At 41.6% G+C, this 17,142-nt stretch overlaps 3 protein-coding genes across 3 annotated transcripts; 2 read left to right on the top strand and 1 right to left on the bottom strand.

The window, feature by feature from the left end:
• Nucleotides 1–120: 120 nt before the first annotated feature.
• Nucleotides 121–8,530, top strand: aldh1l1 (aldehyde dehydrogenase 1 family, member L1). The gene is made up of 23 exons (XM_072451841.1): nucleotides 121–195; nucleotides 1,601–1,744; nucleotides 1,923–2,157; nucleotides 2,584–2,749; nucleotides 3,039–3,140; nucleotides 3,238–3,327; nucleotides 3,544–3,681; nucleotides 3,747–3,872; nucleotides 3,940–4,031; nucleotides 4,279–4,426; nucleotides 4,498–4,617; nucleotides 4,951–5,078; nucleotides 5,375–5,525; nucleotides 5,608–5,678; nucleotides 5,825–5,930; nucleotides 5,999–6,086; nucleotides 6,230–6,323; nucleotides 6,568–6,667; nucleotides 6,738–6,836; nucleotides 7,032–7,197; nucleotides 7,776–7,881; nucleotides 7,961–8,160; nucleotides 8,342–8,530. Exons 2-23 carry the CDS (start codon nucleotides 1,618–1,620, stop codon nucleotides 8,395–8,397), a joined length of 2,709 nt encoding a protein of 902 aa, XP_072307942.1. The 5' UTR covers nucleotides 121–195; nucleotides 1,601–1,617; the 3' UTR covers nucleotides 8,398–8,530.
• A 641-nt stretch (nucleotides 8,531–9,171) lies between these two features.
• optc (opticin) lies at nucleotides 9,172–11,092 on the bottom strand. Its single transcript, XM_072451842.1, has 6 exons — nucleotides 10,820–11,092; nucleotides 10,574–10,706; nucleotides 10,163–10,321; nucleotides 9,651–9,853; nucleotides 9,421–9,516; nucleotides 9,172–9,339 (listed from the first exon to the last, which is right to left on the bottom strand). Exons 1-6 carry the CDS (start codon nucleotides 11,000–11,002, stop codon nucleotides 9,172–9,174), a joined length of 942 nt encoding a protein of 313 aa, XP_072307943.1. The 5' UTR covers nucleotides 11,003–11,092.
• Nucleotides 11,093–13,108: 2,016 nt separating this feature from the next.
• Nucleotides 13,109–16,758, top strand: apobec2a (apolipoprotein B mRNA editing enzyme, catalytic polypeptide-like 2a). The gene is made up of 3 exons (XM_072451843.1): nucleotides 13,109–13,473; nucleotides 14,291–14,512; nucleotides 16,368–16,758. The coding sequence occupies exons 1-3, from the start codon at nucleotides 13,265–13,267 to the stop codon at nucleotides 16,672–16,674; spliced, it is 738 nt and encodes a 245-aa protein (XP_072307944.1). The 5' UTR covers nucleotides 13,109–13,264; the 3' UTR covers nucleotides 16,675–16,758.
• The last annotated feature ends 384 nt before the right edge of the window (nucleotides 16,759–17,142 follow it).

The following is a 17,142-nucleotide window of genomic DNA, read 5'->3' on the forward strand; positions in this document are numbered from 1 at the left end:
CTTTATTTGTTTTGGGTTGTTTATTCACTGATGGGCCCTCTGATTGGCTACCTTTGCTGCTCTCACACAGTCTCTCCTCCAATCACATGCTTGCTGTGTGTTATGTAACTATGGGGCAGTGGGAGAAATTGAGAAGTTGCGTAGCAGCCTGATCTCTCTTTTCCACTGCTCTGAGCCTGGGGTCTGCATCGAGGGGTAAGCACCAAAAGGCATTCATTTGGACCTGCAAAACCTTCAAGCTCTAGCTTTTTACAAAACGTTGGTTATGTTAAAAGATGAATGTAGTCATTCATAACTCTATTTCCACCCAGTGAACTCTGAACTGAGGCGCTGCACTGCCTTTCAAAGCCTGTGATTGGTCAACTCCAGAGGCATGAACGACGGCAGAGTATCACTTATGGGTCAATGTCTTAAAATGTACAGAACTTGCATCTCAAGGAAGAAATCAACACAACTTAGTTGACATAAGATTATTTAATTCTTAAACTGTACTTTAGTGACTGTAAACAAACGTTGTCATTAGTCCAGCCTTCTGTTCTGAGACGTACTTTTCAGGCAAATCATTCTTGGAAATCGTTCACTTTGTGCAAATATGTTGATTCTTCATGTCATGTGAGGTGAGGAGGCAAAATTGTACTCAAGAGTAAAGTTCCTTATTATTGATTGATTTATTATTATTAATGATAATGATTATCAAGTAAAAGTGGTCTGAGAAACTACTCAAGTAAGAGCAAAGAAGTATTTGGGGGAGTAACTATCTAAAAATAACATCTGATTAATATTTGTGTTTATGTATTTGGAATGACAAAATATTAAATTATGCACACAACCTGGTATTTTTAAAAGATTGACACAAACATGAGAAACTAATTCATATCTGAAGGAGCGGTGCAAGAAAACACAAATATTCATCTTTTCATAATGTCAAAACATTTACTCAAGTAAAAATACTGTTACTTCAATAAAATATATATTATGCAAGTAAAAAAAATGAAATTTCCCCATGTGTGGACAATAAAGGAATATCTTATCTTATCTTCTCTTAAAAGTATAGTTCAAGTAAATGAGGTTGAGTAAATGTAGCTGAAGGGCGTAACCAGTAACATTTAACTGTAACAAGTAACTGTTAGCACTTTGAGGTTCCATTTGAATGTAAAGTGCGTTATAAAAAAAAAGTATTATTATTATTATTATTATTTACTCAGAGTTCATTAATGTGCATTTGTTTACATCCTCAATCTCTGCATTAGGCAAAGATAAAAACCCAGTAGGATGCAGTCCACTCCGGTTTATCTTATCTGTGGCAAGACAAAACACAAAACATTTCCTTTGCTCTTTGGACTATAAATGTTTCAACCAGCACCATCCAGTAGCTGTCCCAGAATCCACTCGAAAAGGACACTGGGTCCCAGGTCCTGACCAGACCAAAATGTCTGACTATGTCAATGCAGAGAGCATGAGATTATCTATGTTTATTCATTTACCCAGGGGCCATCATTTTAGATATCAGATTTCAGATTAAACTACATAAAACTGATATATTGCATAAAGTTATATTTAATGTTTAGCTAATGCTTAGAGGTTTGCTTGTTTCCCATAGAAGCCCGAGCTGCAGTGATGAAGATCGCAGTCATTGGTCAGAGCCTGTTTGGCCAGGAAGTGTACAAGGAGTTGAGGAAAGAAGACCACACCATTGTAGGGGTCTTCACTATTCCTGATAATGACGGCAAAGCAGACCCCCTGGGTGAGGACCCTACTGACCTCCCTGCTGACTTTTATCTAACCCTCCTGCTGCTGTGTCTCAGAGCCAAACTATGAAATGTTGGTTAATAAATCTGTTCAAATCTGTCATCATTATTCCTAAATATTAGACATTATACCTTTTTCAGGTACTTAGTGTCTTTGTGTCTGTGCTCTGTTAGCGATGGAAGCAGAAAAGGATGGCGTGCCTGTGTTTAAGTTTCCTCGCTGGAGAGTGAAGGGCCAGGCCATCCCTGACGTGGTGAGCCAGTACTCTGCCACTGGCGCTGAGCTCAACGTGCTGCCCTTTTGCTCCCAGTTCATCCCCATGGAGGTCATCAACCACCCCAAACATGGCTCCATCATCTACCACCCCTCTCTGCTGCCGCGCCACAGGGGAGCCTCGGCCATCAACTGGTGAGGCATGCTGTTACTGCATAAGCAAATGGCAACCACTGCAATACTTGAGAAAGCAATAGACTATCCTTTGCTGAGAAGAAAATACTCCACATTGGTACTTTGTTAAAGCCTTCTATAATCCTGCATTTGACCTCTGCAAATGTGCTAAATGTGACTACTTGTATGAAGCTGCATATCTTTTTCTTTCTGCGTTATGATCTATCCATCTACTTACCCATCCACTCACAGCTCTTCTGATGGCGTGTTTTTTCCCCCCAAGTGGTTCATCTGTGTGTGAGTGAGTGAGGTATGGGAGGGTATACGTGTGACCGTGTTTACTGTGGGCTGGTTGGAGCCGAGGGAATGATTATAATTGTTGTGTTGCAATATTTGATTCAATCGTTTTCTTATGGTTGTTTTCCCCTGTTTGTGCACCTGACACAGGACTCTGATCCACGGTGATAAGAAAGGAGGCTTCACTGTGTTTTGGGCAGACGATGGCCTGGACACCGGGCCTATTCTGCTGCAGAGAGAGTGCGATGTTGAGCCAGATGACACCGTCAACTCCATTTACAAGAGGTTCCTGTTTCCCGAAGGCGTCAAGGGCACGGTGAATGTGATGGGATCAACATTAAGGCTTAGAAATTACGCATACTAAATATCTTGTTTGTATATGGGTCTAGATACATTGTATAATCTACTGTATATTGCAATCACGTGACAAAACCTTCCTTACATTCATACTATTGCACAACAGTGATAAGGAAGGCGTGCGAACATTAAATGTAATAGTATCAACGTTTGCAACATTTTCTTTCTTGATGTCAAAACTTTCATTCTCCATTTGAAAACGCAACAACCGCTATGACTGAAACCTAATCTGCCGTGTCCGCTTGTAGGTCGAGGCAGTGAGGCTGATCACAGCGGGAAAAGCCCCTAGGATCACCCAGCCACAAGAGGGTGCTACCTATGAGTGCATCCAGAAGAAAGGAAACGCAAAGGTAGGTTTCAAGAGTAGAAAGTAAAACAAAAGACGACAGTGTAATGTCCGACGTAAGTGACAAATACAGATTCGGTGATTTTAAATTATGTTTTCAGATTGACTGGAACCAGACGGCAGAAGCCCTCCACAACTGGATCAGAGGGAACGACAAAGTCCCTGGGGCCTGGGCGGAAGTGGATGGAAAAGTAAATCAACCCTCTTTTAAAATATTTAGAATTTAGAAATTGTAAATTGGATGTAAATGTCATTTGGCGTGACAGATGCAAGGCAGCATTGTTTTTTATCCTTGTGTGGCATGCTTACAAATATTTCATGGCTTAAATTCACCTTAATACATTTACTTACAATTTTAATTCTGATAAAAGGGATGTTAAAATAGCAACGCTGAACTCTTTTTGTAGAATGTGACTTTCTATGGCTCCACTCTGGTTGGAAATGGGACTGGAGCTGGAGGCCAGCCACTGGAGGTTCCCGGGGCGAGTCAGCCTGGAGTGGTGACCAAAGCAGGGCTGATGCTGTTTGGCATTGACGGAAAAGCAGTAAGTGGCTTTTATATTTGTGTTAACAAGATCTATAAGAATAACCCTGTGGTGTATGTGCTTAGATCCTAGTGAAGAACCTGCAGTTTGAGGATGGGAAGATGATCCCTGCCTCCCAGTACTTCAGTGCAGGGAAGACCTCCACTGTGGAGCTGACAGAGGAGGAGAAAGCTCTGGCTGAGCAGATCAGAGTGAGTTTCCTTATCACTCCACACATTCCTCTGGGTTTTGTCTTTACTTCTGCATGTGTCTCCACAGACCATGTGGCAGAGCATTTTGACCACTGTAAGTCAAGTCCAGGACTCCACTGACTTCTTTAAGTCTGGAGCAGCTTCCATGGATGTGGTCAGGTATGGACAATGTCTATAATAGATGATGCACAAAGCATCTAATTAAATTATATTTGTTTGTTTTGAAATAAATATTTTGCATGCACATATTTCATGTGTAAAATGAAATGTCACTTTGTCCATTTGACCTGAACTACGTCTTGACGTAGGAGAGACATGGGAGATTAATGTATTGTCTCTTTCTATTGGTAGAGTCAAATTGCATTTTAATTCTATATATTTTAGTCAAATATGTTTGTCTACACAGGCTTGTGGAAGAGGTGAAGCTTTTGGCCAGCAACTGTCAACTCCAGAACGAAGACGTCTACATGAACTCCACTTTCCAGGAGTTTATCCAGAAGTGTGTGAGAAAGATCCGTGGTGAGGATGACGAGGAAGAGCTGGTGGTGGACTATGTGAGTGTCTTTTATGAAACTGTATTTGTGAGCATTAGCTGTTTTAAAGAACTTTTAAAACACTGTTTTAGGTGGAGCTGGACATCAACAAAATGACAGTAAAGATGCCTCATCAGCTATTTATAAATGGAGAGTTTGTAGATGCAGCAGGTGGAAGAACGTACAAGAGCATTAATCCAACCACCGGCACGGTAAGAATTCAATTCTGCAGAGTTTGTTGTACTGGGTAATAATGGAGATATTATAATCATAGATTACACATTTTGCTTATTTGCCATCACCAGGAAGTGGTCTCTTTTGATCGCAAGAATGTCCAGGACCCAACATTACCAATGATCCAAACTATCAACTAGTTTTTTTTATTATTTGAATTGTAAACTGAACTTTTTGTGGTCACTTCAAAATACTTTAATTGAAATAACAGTGCACTTGATTATTTGACTTACTTTACTAAAGGGGATGTGGCCTTGACAGTGTCTTGAGTTTCAAGTGGTTGAAGATGGTAATACTGTGTGTTTGTGCAGGCCTTGTGTGACGTGTCCTTGGCTCAGATCAGTGACGTGGACAGAGCTGTAGCTGCTGCCAAAGAATCCTTTGAGAACGGAGAGTGGGGCAAGATGAACCCCCGAGACAGAGGCCGCCTCCTCTACAAGTCAGTGCACTCTTTTAGACTGGAAATGAAAACACTTTGCCATGATTTGCAAATCTTATCAAGTTCATTATCAATTTAAAAAACAGTCACAATTTTCATTATTTTTGAAAAACACAATCACAATAATCAATTTTTTCATGTTTTTTTATTATTTTGCAACACATTAAACCACAATAGCACGACTTTGTAACCATTATTTTGAATTGTAATGCAAACATGTAAAGATACTGTTGTTGATAATTGTGTTACTCATAAATGATCTTAATTTCTCAGTCTGTCTTGCCTCTCGCTGACAGGCTGGCTGATCTGATGGAGCAGCACCAGGAAGAGCTGGCCACCATTGAGTCTTTGGACTCGGGTGCTGTCTACACTCTGGCCCTGAAGACTCACATCGGAATGTCGATACAGACCTTCCGCTATTTCGCTGGCTGGTGTGACAAAATTGAGGTCGGTGCAGTTGAAAGATTCTGTACTAATATGAAGTCAAATAATAAACTCTCACATTGAACAAGTTTACTTTGTTCTACAGGGCAGTACTATCCCAATCAACCAGGCCAGGCCCAATCGCAACATCACATTTACAAGAAAAGAACCCATTGGGTAAGAAACAGAAGTATTTAATAATGCCACTGCAAAAATGAGTATTTACTTTCACTTATGTACTATTACTATTCACTGGCATGTGAGTTATTACATGCAGGGTAGGTGAATTAGTTCAATGTTGGTCTTTCTCTGTGTGTTTTCAGTGTGTGTGCCATCGTGATTCCCTGGAACTATCCTCTGATGATGCTGGCCTGGAAGACTGCAGCCTGTTTAGCAGCTGGGAACACTGTGGTCCTCAAACCCGCTCAGGTGACACAAACATTGACACAAGCATGAGTATGACATTTGATTAAGACGTATTATATTTCTGTTCTTAGGTGACTCCTCTTACTGCACTCAAATTTGCGGAGTTGGCTGCAAGAGCAGGGTTTCCAAAGGGTGTCATCAACATTCTCCCAGGATCAGGTAGGAACCTAAAATTACACTGTGCGTGGTTAGTTTTTGGAGCTGGTTATGTGCAAAAGTGATACTGCGCATTTGTTACGCTGTGTACTCAAATCATAATTTTAGGATCAATAATCTGATTTGAGACAATTGTTCAATTCCAGGCGCTCTGGTTGGGCAGCACATGTCAGACCACCCTGACATTCGCAAGCTCGGCTTCACTGGCTCCACTGAAATCGGCAAACACATCATGAAGAGGTTGGAGGAAGGCAGACTCACATGTGTACTGTGGCTAAGATGTGCTAGAACTGTCTTATATACTGTATGTAAACTGTAAAGTCTGACAGGAGCTGAAATGAAGAATGCTTTTGTTTGGAGTATTGATCCATTAATTATGCTTAGATTATTGGTTTCAATATTCTATGCACATTCACTGTTTGCAACTGTTTATTGGTTGTATATATTTTGTAACACACTCTTTTCTGTGACGTGTGCTTTGTAGCTGTGCCGTGAGTAATGTGAAAAAGGTTTCTCTGGAGCTCGGAGGAAAATCCCCTCTCATTATCTTCAGCGACTGTGACATGGACAAGGCCGTGCGCATGGTACTGATGTTCATTTCAATCTTGTTTATTGTATAGTTCTGTGATAACTTCACTGCTCTGTGTCTTTAAGGGGATGAGCTCCGTGTTCTTCAATAAGGGAGAGAACTGCATTGCAGCAGGAAGGCTGTTTGTGGAGGAAACCATTCATGACCAGTTTGTCAAAAGAGTGGTATGTGATTGATTACAAATATACTACTAATGATTTATACCAGTGGCTGATAAGCGACACTATGTTTGAACAATTAACGTGAATTAACTGAATGAAGTCTCACCAGTAAGACAAAGATGAAGTGGTTCATTTATTACTGTAAATTGTATATGATCTTGTTGTTGTACTGACTGAGGAATGGCTTGTTTTTGTCAGGTGGAGGAGATAAAGAAAATGAAGATTGGAGACCCACTGGACCGTACAACTGACCACGGGCCCCAAAACCACAAAGCCCACTTGGACAAACTGGTGGAATACTGTCAGACCGGGGTGAAGGAGGGGGCCACGCTGGTGTGCGGGGGCAAGCAGCTGGAGCGCACAGGTAAGTTCAACAGGACATTTAGGCACTGTCCATTTGTGTCTATAGAAACCAGCGTTATCATACGTAGGGTTGTCATAATATTAAACTTGAGTATTACAATGTTTGTGAGGAAGAAAGCGACACAATTCAACAATTATTCGTTAAGTTAAGAAACTTTAACCAGAAAACAGTCAAAACTTAGATTTTCTTTCATTAGCATTGTCATATATACTATACTATTCCTCAAGTTTGTAACCCGCTTTATGAAAATAAACTTCCTGAAGGACAAAGTTATGTTTTTCCCCCTGTAGATTAAATTAAAAAGAATTCAACGTTGTTTCTAAAATTGTCACCAGTAGTATTTTTTGTTCTTATGCTCATATTGTGACCTGAATAATCCAAATTATTGATTCGTAAAACATAACACTTCAGACTCACAAGCGTCAAATTCACCAGTTAACAACAAATTGCAATAAATTTAGCTGCGAGTGAGTGACAAATGACTCTAAAAGTTTGTCAAACGTAGGGATCTGCCTAAATTGACCCCGCACAGGCGTTGTATGTGAAAATAGGAAAAGTCTCATTCCTTCCACTTCCAGGGTTCTTCTTTGAGCCCACCGTCTTCATCGATGTCCAGGACCATATGTTTATCGCTAAAGAAGAGTCGTTTGGACCCATCATGATCTTATCCAAATTCAAGACCGGGTATTATTTTACACACAAACTAAAAATTCATGCATGGATTCATTTCGATGATGACAAATTCTTTCTGTCTGATTTGTAGAGAGGTAGATGAGGTCCTGAGGAGAGCGAATGATACAGAATATGGCCTGGCGTCTGGAGTCTTCACGAAAGACATCAGCAAAGCCTTGTATGTCAGCGAGCGACTGAATGCGGGCACTGTTTTTGTCAACACGTACAATAAAACGGATGTGGCTGCACCGTTTGGTGGATTCAAACAGTCCGGATTTGGCAAAGACCTAGGTATGAAGAACACTCAATTACACATATTATAATGTTGCAGTTATTGTGAGTGCAGTACAATGTGGTCTTTTGTGGTTGTAGAGTTTGAAGAATATATTTTTAAAGCTCAAATATTACAAAAACAAGAATAATTTAAGAGTAGAATTGAAATTTGTAATAATGTCTTTATGTCTTCCAACAGGAAAAGAAGCATTGAATGAATATTTGAAGACTAAGGCCGTGACAATTGAGTATTGAGTCCAGTATTTCAGAGCAGGGGAACACAAATCCGAAAGTGAATGTGAAGTGCCTTAACATGCATGAACTTTAGTGTAAATTCCATTTTAATATATTGAATGTATTTGAAGATAGAACTAATATTGTTAATAAACCTTTATTCACCACCCCAGTGACTGTGACTTCTTTAGTTTGTGATGTGGAACAACTCGCTCCCAGCAATAACTGAAAAAAATGCATTTATATTATTTTTTTATTTAATATTAAACAATATAGACCACTAAACATAATTTATACAGTTGTAAAAGCAATCAATCTTTTCACTATTATCATGTAATTCGCCTCATTTGCTGGAGGTTAGCTAAACTGTATTTTTTTTCTTTTTACCTGATTATTTATCTTTTCAACAACCTGTAACTGGACAAAATCACAACAGCAGTCGCCTCCAGGTCAGGGCAAAATGGTGTATTGAACAGAAACATTTAAAAATCTAACAATGAAACGGTGAATATTGTCACTAAACATACAACATACCGACCAACATTCACAGGAAATGAGCACATTCTCTACGTCTTTCCAGCGCAAAGTAATCACAAGCTTTTTCTAATCCACAGTTTAAGTCAAGCAATTTACAATGAACATATATTTTGAGGTAATTGTACTTTTTGTTGAGAGGAATGTGTCTGAAAAGGCATTCCCCTCCATGGACACAGGAGGGAAACACAGGGCCGGGTGTCAGGGCCGGTGTCAGGGCCGGTGTCAGGGCCGGTGTCAGGGCCGGTGTCAGGGCCGGTGTCAGGGCGTGCCCACTGGCAGACGGGGCAGGCAGGAGTACGCTGCAGCAAACAGGTGAATGTTCAGGGGGTTCCCATCGAGGCGGATGTCCTCCAGCCTCGGACGAATGAATGTGGGATCGTGACTGTTGCAGAACGTCTCCACATGAAGAGACTGGATATTGTTGTTCTGGTTGGAATGGGAAATGTTAAAATGTGTTTTTATCAAGCAGCTCACGCCTCCGTTACTGTGTGTCCGTGTCAGATTTACCTGGAGGTGTAGCACTTGAAGGCTTAAAGGCAATGGAGTGGGAATGTAGTCCAAGTCATTATCAGACAGATACAGGCGCTCCAGTTCACTCATGTCCTGCAGTGAAGACATCAATTTAACATTGTTTAATCGTTTGGACTATTTAATGTCATTCCCGTCATCTTGAACGGAACAAAAGCGCACAAATACCGCTGCGTTTAGAGTTGTGTGTGCGAGTCTTCCATCGTTACCTTGAATACTTCCAAATGTATGCCAGAGCTCTTGAGTTTGTTGTTGCGTAGATCGATGAGCCTCATGCTCCTGGGCAGCTCGGGCAACATCTTCACGTCGTTATCTGCCAAGACCAACTGCTGCAGAAGTGTCAACGGTCCAAACGCAGCAGCGTCGATCTCCGAGATGTCATTCCCGGTGAGGTCTACGGAGAGCAGCTTGTCTAAGGAAAGAAATCACCTTTTCAAATGTACGTCACTTTTCTGCCCGTCGTCATGAAGGTGCTTTGGTTTGATGTCCCACAGTAGGGAATAAAACCGAGCAACGACCAAGTTACAGGTCAGATCTGTGGAGAGGGGACGCCGCTCACAGTAAGAATGTTTTTCAATCTATCTTTAGCAACAAAAACCTCTGTTATAGGAGAATGCAATACCAAATTGTGGAACATTTCAGGCAATGCGAAAAGTATTTACAGTGTGTGCACCTTGTAGGGCAATGGAACATGTGTAAGACTGAAGGGAGTGAGGCTTACTGAGATTCATGAATGCCGTGTTCTTGATGCGTTCGATTTTGTTGAAGCGGCCGTAGAAGTGAGTGGTGTCTTTTGGAAGCGGTGGAATATCCTCCAAATCGGAGTCGTCACAATACACGCTGCCACCAAGGCACACGCACAGCAGACAAGTGGGCATTCCTGTGGACGAGCACAATTCAACACTGGACTGATGATTTCATGTAACAGATTATCAGAATGGGTTAGGTGTCTGTTGCTCTCTTCTGGTAACGGTAGAGAAGCAGGTTGAAATGATAAAATAAGCAGCATGGCTATTGGCAAGTGGGCTCTTTATACATTTGGGTGGTGGTAGAGACTGTAAAAATAAGGCATGTTTGTTAAAAGCTCAAAGAAGTTGACTTTAAACTAAACATATACGTAATCGAAGTGTACCCAGGCCAGTTTCAGGACCAAACAGGTCTGGGGCCTTTGAGTCCAGGGTGTTGGAGGCTGTGCTGGTTTGGGGATTCTCCTCATGGGATTGGTCCTCCTCCTCTACAGTGGCCTCTGGAGCAGGAGCTTCAATCTGTCCTCCAAACATAAACAGAACAATTCAGGTAGAGCAAAACAAATTGAATAAATCAAACAAAAATCACTTCTGGACCACAGAAGTTGTTCTGGGTCTCATACGTGTTTCACCTCCTGGTCCAGGTCATTATAGTCAAATGTGTCGTAAAGGTTGAAGTCCAGGTCTTCATCCGTCTCCAGGTCCAGCAGCTCGTCCTCGGGATCTTCCACCGGAGCGGCACGTCCAGAGCCCAAGACCAGGACCAGGACCAGGGCCAGGGCCAGAGCTGTGAGCCATCTGAGTGACAGGTTCATCCTAACTGTAGAAATGCAGGCCTGAAATGGGTCAAATGCTCTCTATGATGTTTAAATACAAAAGTGTTTTAATTATCACATGGACTGTTTGTGAGGCTGGCACAGATCCTGGAAAGAAACCCCAGACCTCCTTGATTTGAGATTAAAGAGCGCCACAAATGAAAGTGAGGGCAGGTGCTCAGGGACTGATGTCCAGTTTGGCTTCAGTATTTAAAGCATCTTTGGCTTTCTACAGCGTGTCACGGTCTCTGCACAACCAACAAATACTGCTCCAGGGAAGATAATTGGTAAGGACAAAGGCAAGCTGTTGTTGGGGGGGAAAAAACATTGTGATGTTACAAAACTGTAATAAGATAAAAGGTTCAACCCAGCCAACTTTTTTATTATCTTAGCTTGGCAAACCCTTGTGACCAATCAGTGAACACAAAGGTGTATTTGCTCTGGGTTTTAGCAGGACAGTGTCAGCTGATTTTTGCATTCTTGGAGAACATTTTTAACAACAACCATTTGATTAATTCATCAAATATTCACTGTTTTGGATATTGATCATTAAAATGTACTTTTATAATGTTTTGACCGTTTTATTGCAATGTAATGAAACGCTCAACCAAGGATGGGAGCTGAAAATTAGCTCTAGCTTTACAGTGAGTTCTGTGTGGATCGCATCACACAGACTTGGGTTTGTGGTTGACCTCATTGTCCCTTCAAAAATAAACCAATAAATAACATTTTAAAACGGAAGCTCTTGTTGAAACCATTCCAACTAAAGACAATTCTAGTAATAATTCATCCATAAGGCATGTCAAAGGTCATGGCGCTCTAAATTAAAGCCCGAACTGTTGATTTCCAGCCATAGAAGAACATCGAGTTACGTGATTGTCTTATCCATGCCTTACATATATTATGATTTATATATATATATAAAATATCTAATAAGATGTGAACGCTCACCGTTGTGTGGTCCCAAGTGTAGACCCCTGAGAGGCTGCTCCTCCTGAATGTTCAGGTCCTCACACAGTGTGAAGTGGTGTGTACACCGGAGCATGGGAAAGTGGGAGGCACAGGTCACTAAATACTCAGCTGTTTTATCTACAACACAAACAATTGTCCCAAAAGGAAAACTAAAGTCTAAACCCGTCCGAAAGTGTGATTCAACATCATCTGCCGTTATATTGACACATCCATTACTCTCATCTATAAACGCAAAATTCTAGCAATGGGTCCAAATAAAATGTCTTTTAACTGATTATAACAGATGCGACCCCAATGAGAACATCTATGTGAAGAATGATTGTATATGTATATGTATATGATGTATATGAGAATGTTGCAATAATTAATTTCTGCACCCAAATGAAGGTGATTCAACAATGCACAATGATGTATGTGATATATGTGATGCTATTTGCTACAAGTGATATTGTGACTTTGTGACTGTTTATGGACAGACCTCTATGTGTTTGAAAAGGTCCAGGGTTTCCACATACCACACCAATGTGCAAAAGAAACAAGAACAACTAACTGCTCACAGACTTAATGACAACGTCTAGACATCACACAACTTCAGAGAGACGATCACAAAAGAAGATTGACATATTGCAGAAAGTGTTTCTTTTTGACATTCTGCATTAACATTAGTTTGGACCCAGTCAGTGACAGCAGAGTCCTCAGTCCGGTGGTGAACACTACAGTATTGATAGATGATAAAGGATCTGATTTGATACACACTGGGCACTGAGTACCGGTACTAATATGGAGCAAATAAAAATAGATTGGTTTGGTTGCTCTTCTAAGTGTGAGTAATCAGGAGGTACTGGCGTTGTCTGTGCTACATGCAAATGTGCAAACTCATAGATTTGGGTATTCAAAGCCTCCCCCACAACCTACTTCTGTAAATAGCTGTGCTGGATCTTTGGGCAGCAGCTGCCAGCGTCTATCCCAGGCTCCACAAATGTTATAGCTGGAAAAAGCCAGTGGAACTGTATATTTAGATTTTAGTTAATAATATTTATACAAACTTTTAATTCTGTGCTCGATTTTGAAAGTCAAGCTCCAAACTGTAAATGAGTCTGATCACATCAGACTAGCCAGTTGGGACTCACAGAAGTGGGTCAGATATGTGCTGGGGTGAATCCCCCGCCTCCTGTCACTGCTCTCCAGTTCTCTCTGACATTTTCAGACTTCACTCTCCTCGTGCTTTTGTGTTGTGTGGATACTTTCTACTTTTCTGCCTAGTGTTTCACATTGAAACCCGTTGTTAGCATGGCTGATAAAAGTCGCTCAGCTCAGAGAAAAAGGGAGAAGAAGGAAAAGGAAGAGTCTGAGCCAGCAAAAAATGTAAAAGAAGTGAAGGAGGAAGCAGAGAAGCCTGCAGAGAATGGAGCAGCACCTGAAGAGAGCGGAGAAGCAGCTGAGAATGGAGAACCTCAAGTGGAGGTTATGGAGCTTCCCCCTTTTGAGATCATCACAGGGTACGTGCCCTAAACTGATGGGATTACCATTATACTGCAAGTACCAAATGCAATAAAGCACTCACATTTGAGTTAAAAGCATACAGATGGTATATTTGTTGTATTTTTATTTTTCAGTTGTGGCCACCTCATGGTTATGCCACTTCTCAAACATAATGTGACAGAAAGGAAATGTCAGCACAAGTTCTTGTAGTTTGGACATAGATCAGCAGAGGGCAGCAGAGTACATCTGTTTATTTTTACATCAGAGCTAGTCTGATCTCTGAAGCAGGATTAGGCCTGGTTTGCACGTGGATGTGGGATGCTGGGAATATCGGGAGCAACAGTGGGGCAGGGCAGGAGGTGCTGTAGTGCAGTGGTTCCCAATCTGCAGGGTGGGGACCCTCAGGGGGCCGCCAGAGGTTTGTCTGGTCCGAGGGATTGGAAATGGGTGTGGGGACACAACACGACTTTATGTTTATTTGGCTGAGATCAATGCTTCTTAGTACTTAGTCTTTACATGCAATGTATTTGTGTGAATTTTATATCAAATGATGTAAAACAACCTGTATAAAGGCCAATTCCTATACATTTGACAAGATAAGATAACCTTTAATTGTCCCACAATGGGGAAATTCCAGTGTTGCAACACAGATTAGACATTGAAACAGATTAGGCACAGAAGTGTAATAAAAAAAACAGATAACACTGGCAAAGCTGAAATAAGCATTTGACTTCTCAGTGTCCACAGATCCATACTTGCCAAATGTTACACTTAGTAGTAAATATGTAAATATTCACAGCGTACTGAATATTACACACTGTATCTTTTGTGCAGGGACCGGATAGATCCTTTTATGTTCAAGTTTCAGTTCAAAAACGTGGAGTACTCATCTGGGCGGAACAAGACGTTTCTGTGTTACCTGGTGGACCGGGGGAGTGCGGAGGGGCTGCTGAGGGGGTACATGGAGGATGAGCACATCGGGGTCCATGCAGAGGAGGCCTTCTTCATACAGTGTCTACCCGAGTACGACCCCGCCGTGAAGTACACCGTCACCTGGTATGTGTGTGCAGCAAACACCTTGACCTACAGTGCCAACAGAGGTCACGTCTGTTGACTTACCTTGAGGGGGAATTGAAGTATGATTATTTATTTGACATAAATAGCCAAAAAATAAACTCTTTAAAATGTACATTACATTTTGCATGTTGTTACGTTGATGATACATCCCTTAAATCTGTAGATATAACATACCAGTAATTGAACTTCTATTTCTGTCTGTGCCTAGTGCGACCTTATAGCGCAAGTGTCACAACTATTTTGAGAGAAGTGCAGATGCTGTTACTAATCCTCTGTGAGTGCCAATAGCACACACAATTATGGATTTCTATAGAAGAAAATATAACGCTGTTTAATTGTTATTATCAATATTTACAAAACATACAAAAATAACGAAATACATCTAGTAAAACGGGTCCATTAAAAAGGACGGAAGTATATGATGTGATGATGCAGTGAGCCTTGATGCATAACTGTGTCCTTCTGGCACCTTTATGAATCCCAATCCAAAGTAAATGTGGAAAGTTTTCACACCAGCCGCTGCACACAGGCTCGGTTGTGCCACTCTGTGTTGTGCCACTCTGCCGGCTGCACACAGGCTCGGTTGTGCCACTCTGCCGGCTGCACACAGGCTCGGTTGTGCCACTCTGTGTTGTGCCACTCTGCCGGCTGCACACAGGCTCGATTGTGCCACTCTGCCGGCTGCACACAGGCTCGGTTGTGCCACTCTGTGTTGTGCCACTCTGCCGGCTGCACACAGGCTCGGTTGTGCCACTCTGCCGGCTGCACACAGGCTCGGTTGTGCCACTCTGTGTTGTGCCACTCTGCCAGCTGCACACAAGGCAAACAAACAAACCAAGGCCTTGTTGGGGCTCGGGCCTAAAATTAGATAAAAAAAATCAATGATCATTTTAAATAAGTCTCGATACCACCTGTGCTCCTCACTCTGCAGTTTAGGAACCACAGCAGTAAACTTTTTTTTTTAGAAGTTTGTGTTGCATTTTCAGGTTGATGCAAAACAGCAATGCAAATATGAAAGAGAGGACTTCTGTTATATATGCAAATATTACAACACCGTGTTTGTGACCATGTGTGTGTTTTTAAATATTTTGTTACCCGTAGGCTTTATTAGACGAGAGAGACCCGGGTGAAACGTTGCCTGACCAGCCAAGAACACACGCTTTGAAAATAATTTACATAGAAGTTTTCGTCTGGAATCCAACCCTGTCGCTCCAATTACCAAAGGGAGTGATTGACAAGCAGATTAACCAATCAGACAAACACATTTTCCGTTCGTGTCCAAACAAACATGGTGGCTTACGAAGAAATAATAACAATAACGCCAACTTCTTCTGTCAACAAATGAAGTTATATATTTTGTTCTGAATGTTCCGAAAATATTTGAGAGACGTCTTCCACATTTGAGAGACACGTGACACAAAGTCTTCCGCATTTGAGAGACACGTGACACAAATTAGCGGTGGTGGTTGGACCGGTTCATGCTGGGAGAGTTTTTTTGACGCCCCCCAAAGGTCCAATTCCAGACCCTTCTGCATTTGAACAGAATGTAGGAGAGACTGGCTGGTCAGGCAAGGTGAAATGGGGAACGAGAGAGAGGGGAAGACATGCAGTAAATTTTCTCATGACACTGCAGCCGGCTGTGCTTGGAGCCTGGCGTATGTGTCCTAAGACTTAACCACTCCACCACCAGGCATCACAGATTTGAACCTTTCATAATAGTTATGTGCTCCATAATTAAGATGAAGTGCCGGATCTTTAGAGGCCGCTGACGTGGCCTTGATGTGCAGAAGACTTTGCACATGTTGAGACTTCTGCATTTGTGTTGTCTCCTCAGGTACGTGTCGTCCAGCCCGTGCGCCGCCTGTGCTGCGAAGATCGCGGAGGTGCTGAAAGCCAGGAAGAGTGTGAAGTTGAGTATTTTTGCAGCTCGTCTTTTTGAGTGGGAGGAGCCGGAGATCCAGGCCGGGCTGAAGACCCTGCATGCTGCTGGATGTAAGCTGCGCATGATGAAGCCTCTGGACTTCTCCTACACCTGGGACACCTTTGTGGAGAGCGATGAGGAGGAGGCTTTTAATCTGTGGGAGGACTGCAAGGACAACTATGAATACTATCACGACAAGCTGGCTGATATATTGCAGTAGCAAGTCATCAAGATGAATCCAAATCGATTTTTACCTCCTAAAATGTGTGTTTGCTGCATATCAAAAGGGTCAAAACAGTGTTTTGTGTCACACTGTTATTTTGTGGCAGAATTTGTGGCTTACATGTTTTGTCCTACAATTTGAGATGACATATCCTATTGATATCCTCAAAAATAGTGTTATCACAATACAAGTTTCCTTTCAGAAAAATGCCTTGGGTGGTGAGAGCCTCTCAACAGTCTGATCGTTTTAATATTTCTAAATATGAACATGAACTTTTTTAATTTCATGTGTTTTTATGTTTTAGTCTTGATTTTAAAATATTTAAAAGTAGTTGGACTATTTGGACATAATAACTTGAATTAAATAGAAATTCCATACTCAATGACATTATTACATTGCCTTGTGGAATTATGCAACAGATGTAACTTTACTGGTAACATTTTATAACTGTAACTACACTTTTAA

The sequence above is a fragment of the Eucyclogobius newberryi genome, unplaced genomic scaffold (assembly GCF_026437365.1).
Source record: "Eucyclogobius newberryi isolate DKJ021-1_F unplaced genomic scaffold, fEucNew1.0.hap1 SCAF_19, whole genome shotgun sequence".
Lineage (NCBI taxonomy): Eukaryota > Metazoa > Chordata > Actinopteri > Gobiiformes > Gobiidae > Eucyclogobius > Eucyclogobius newberryi.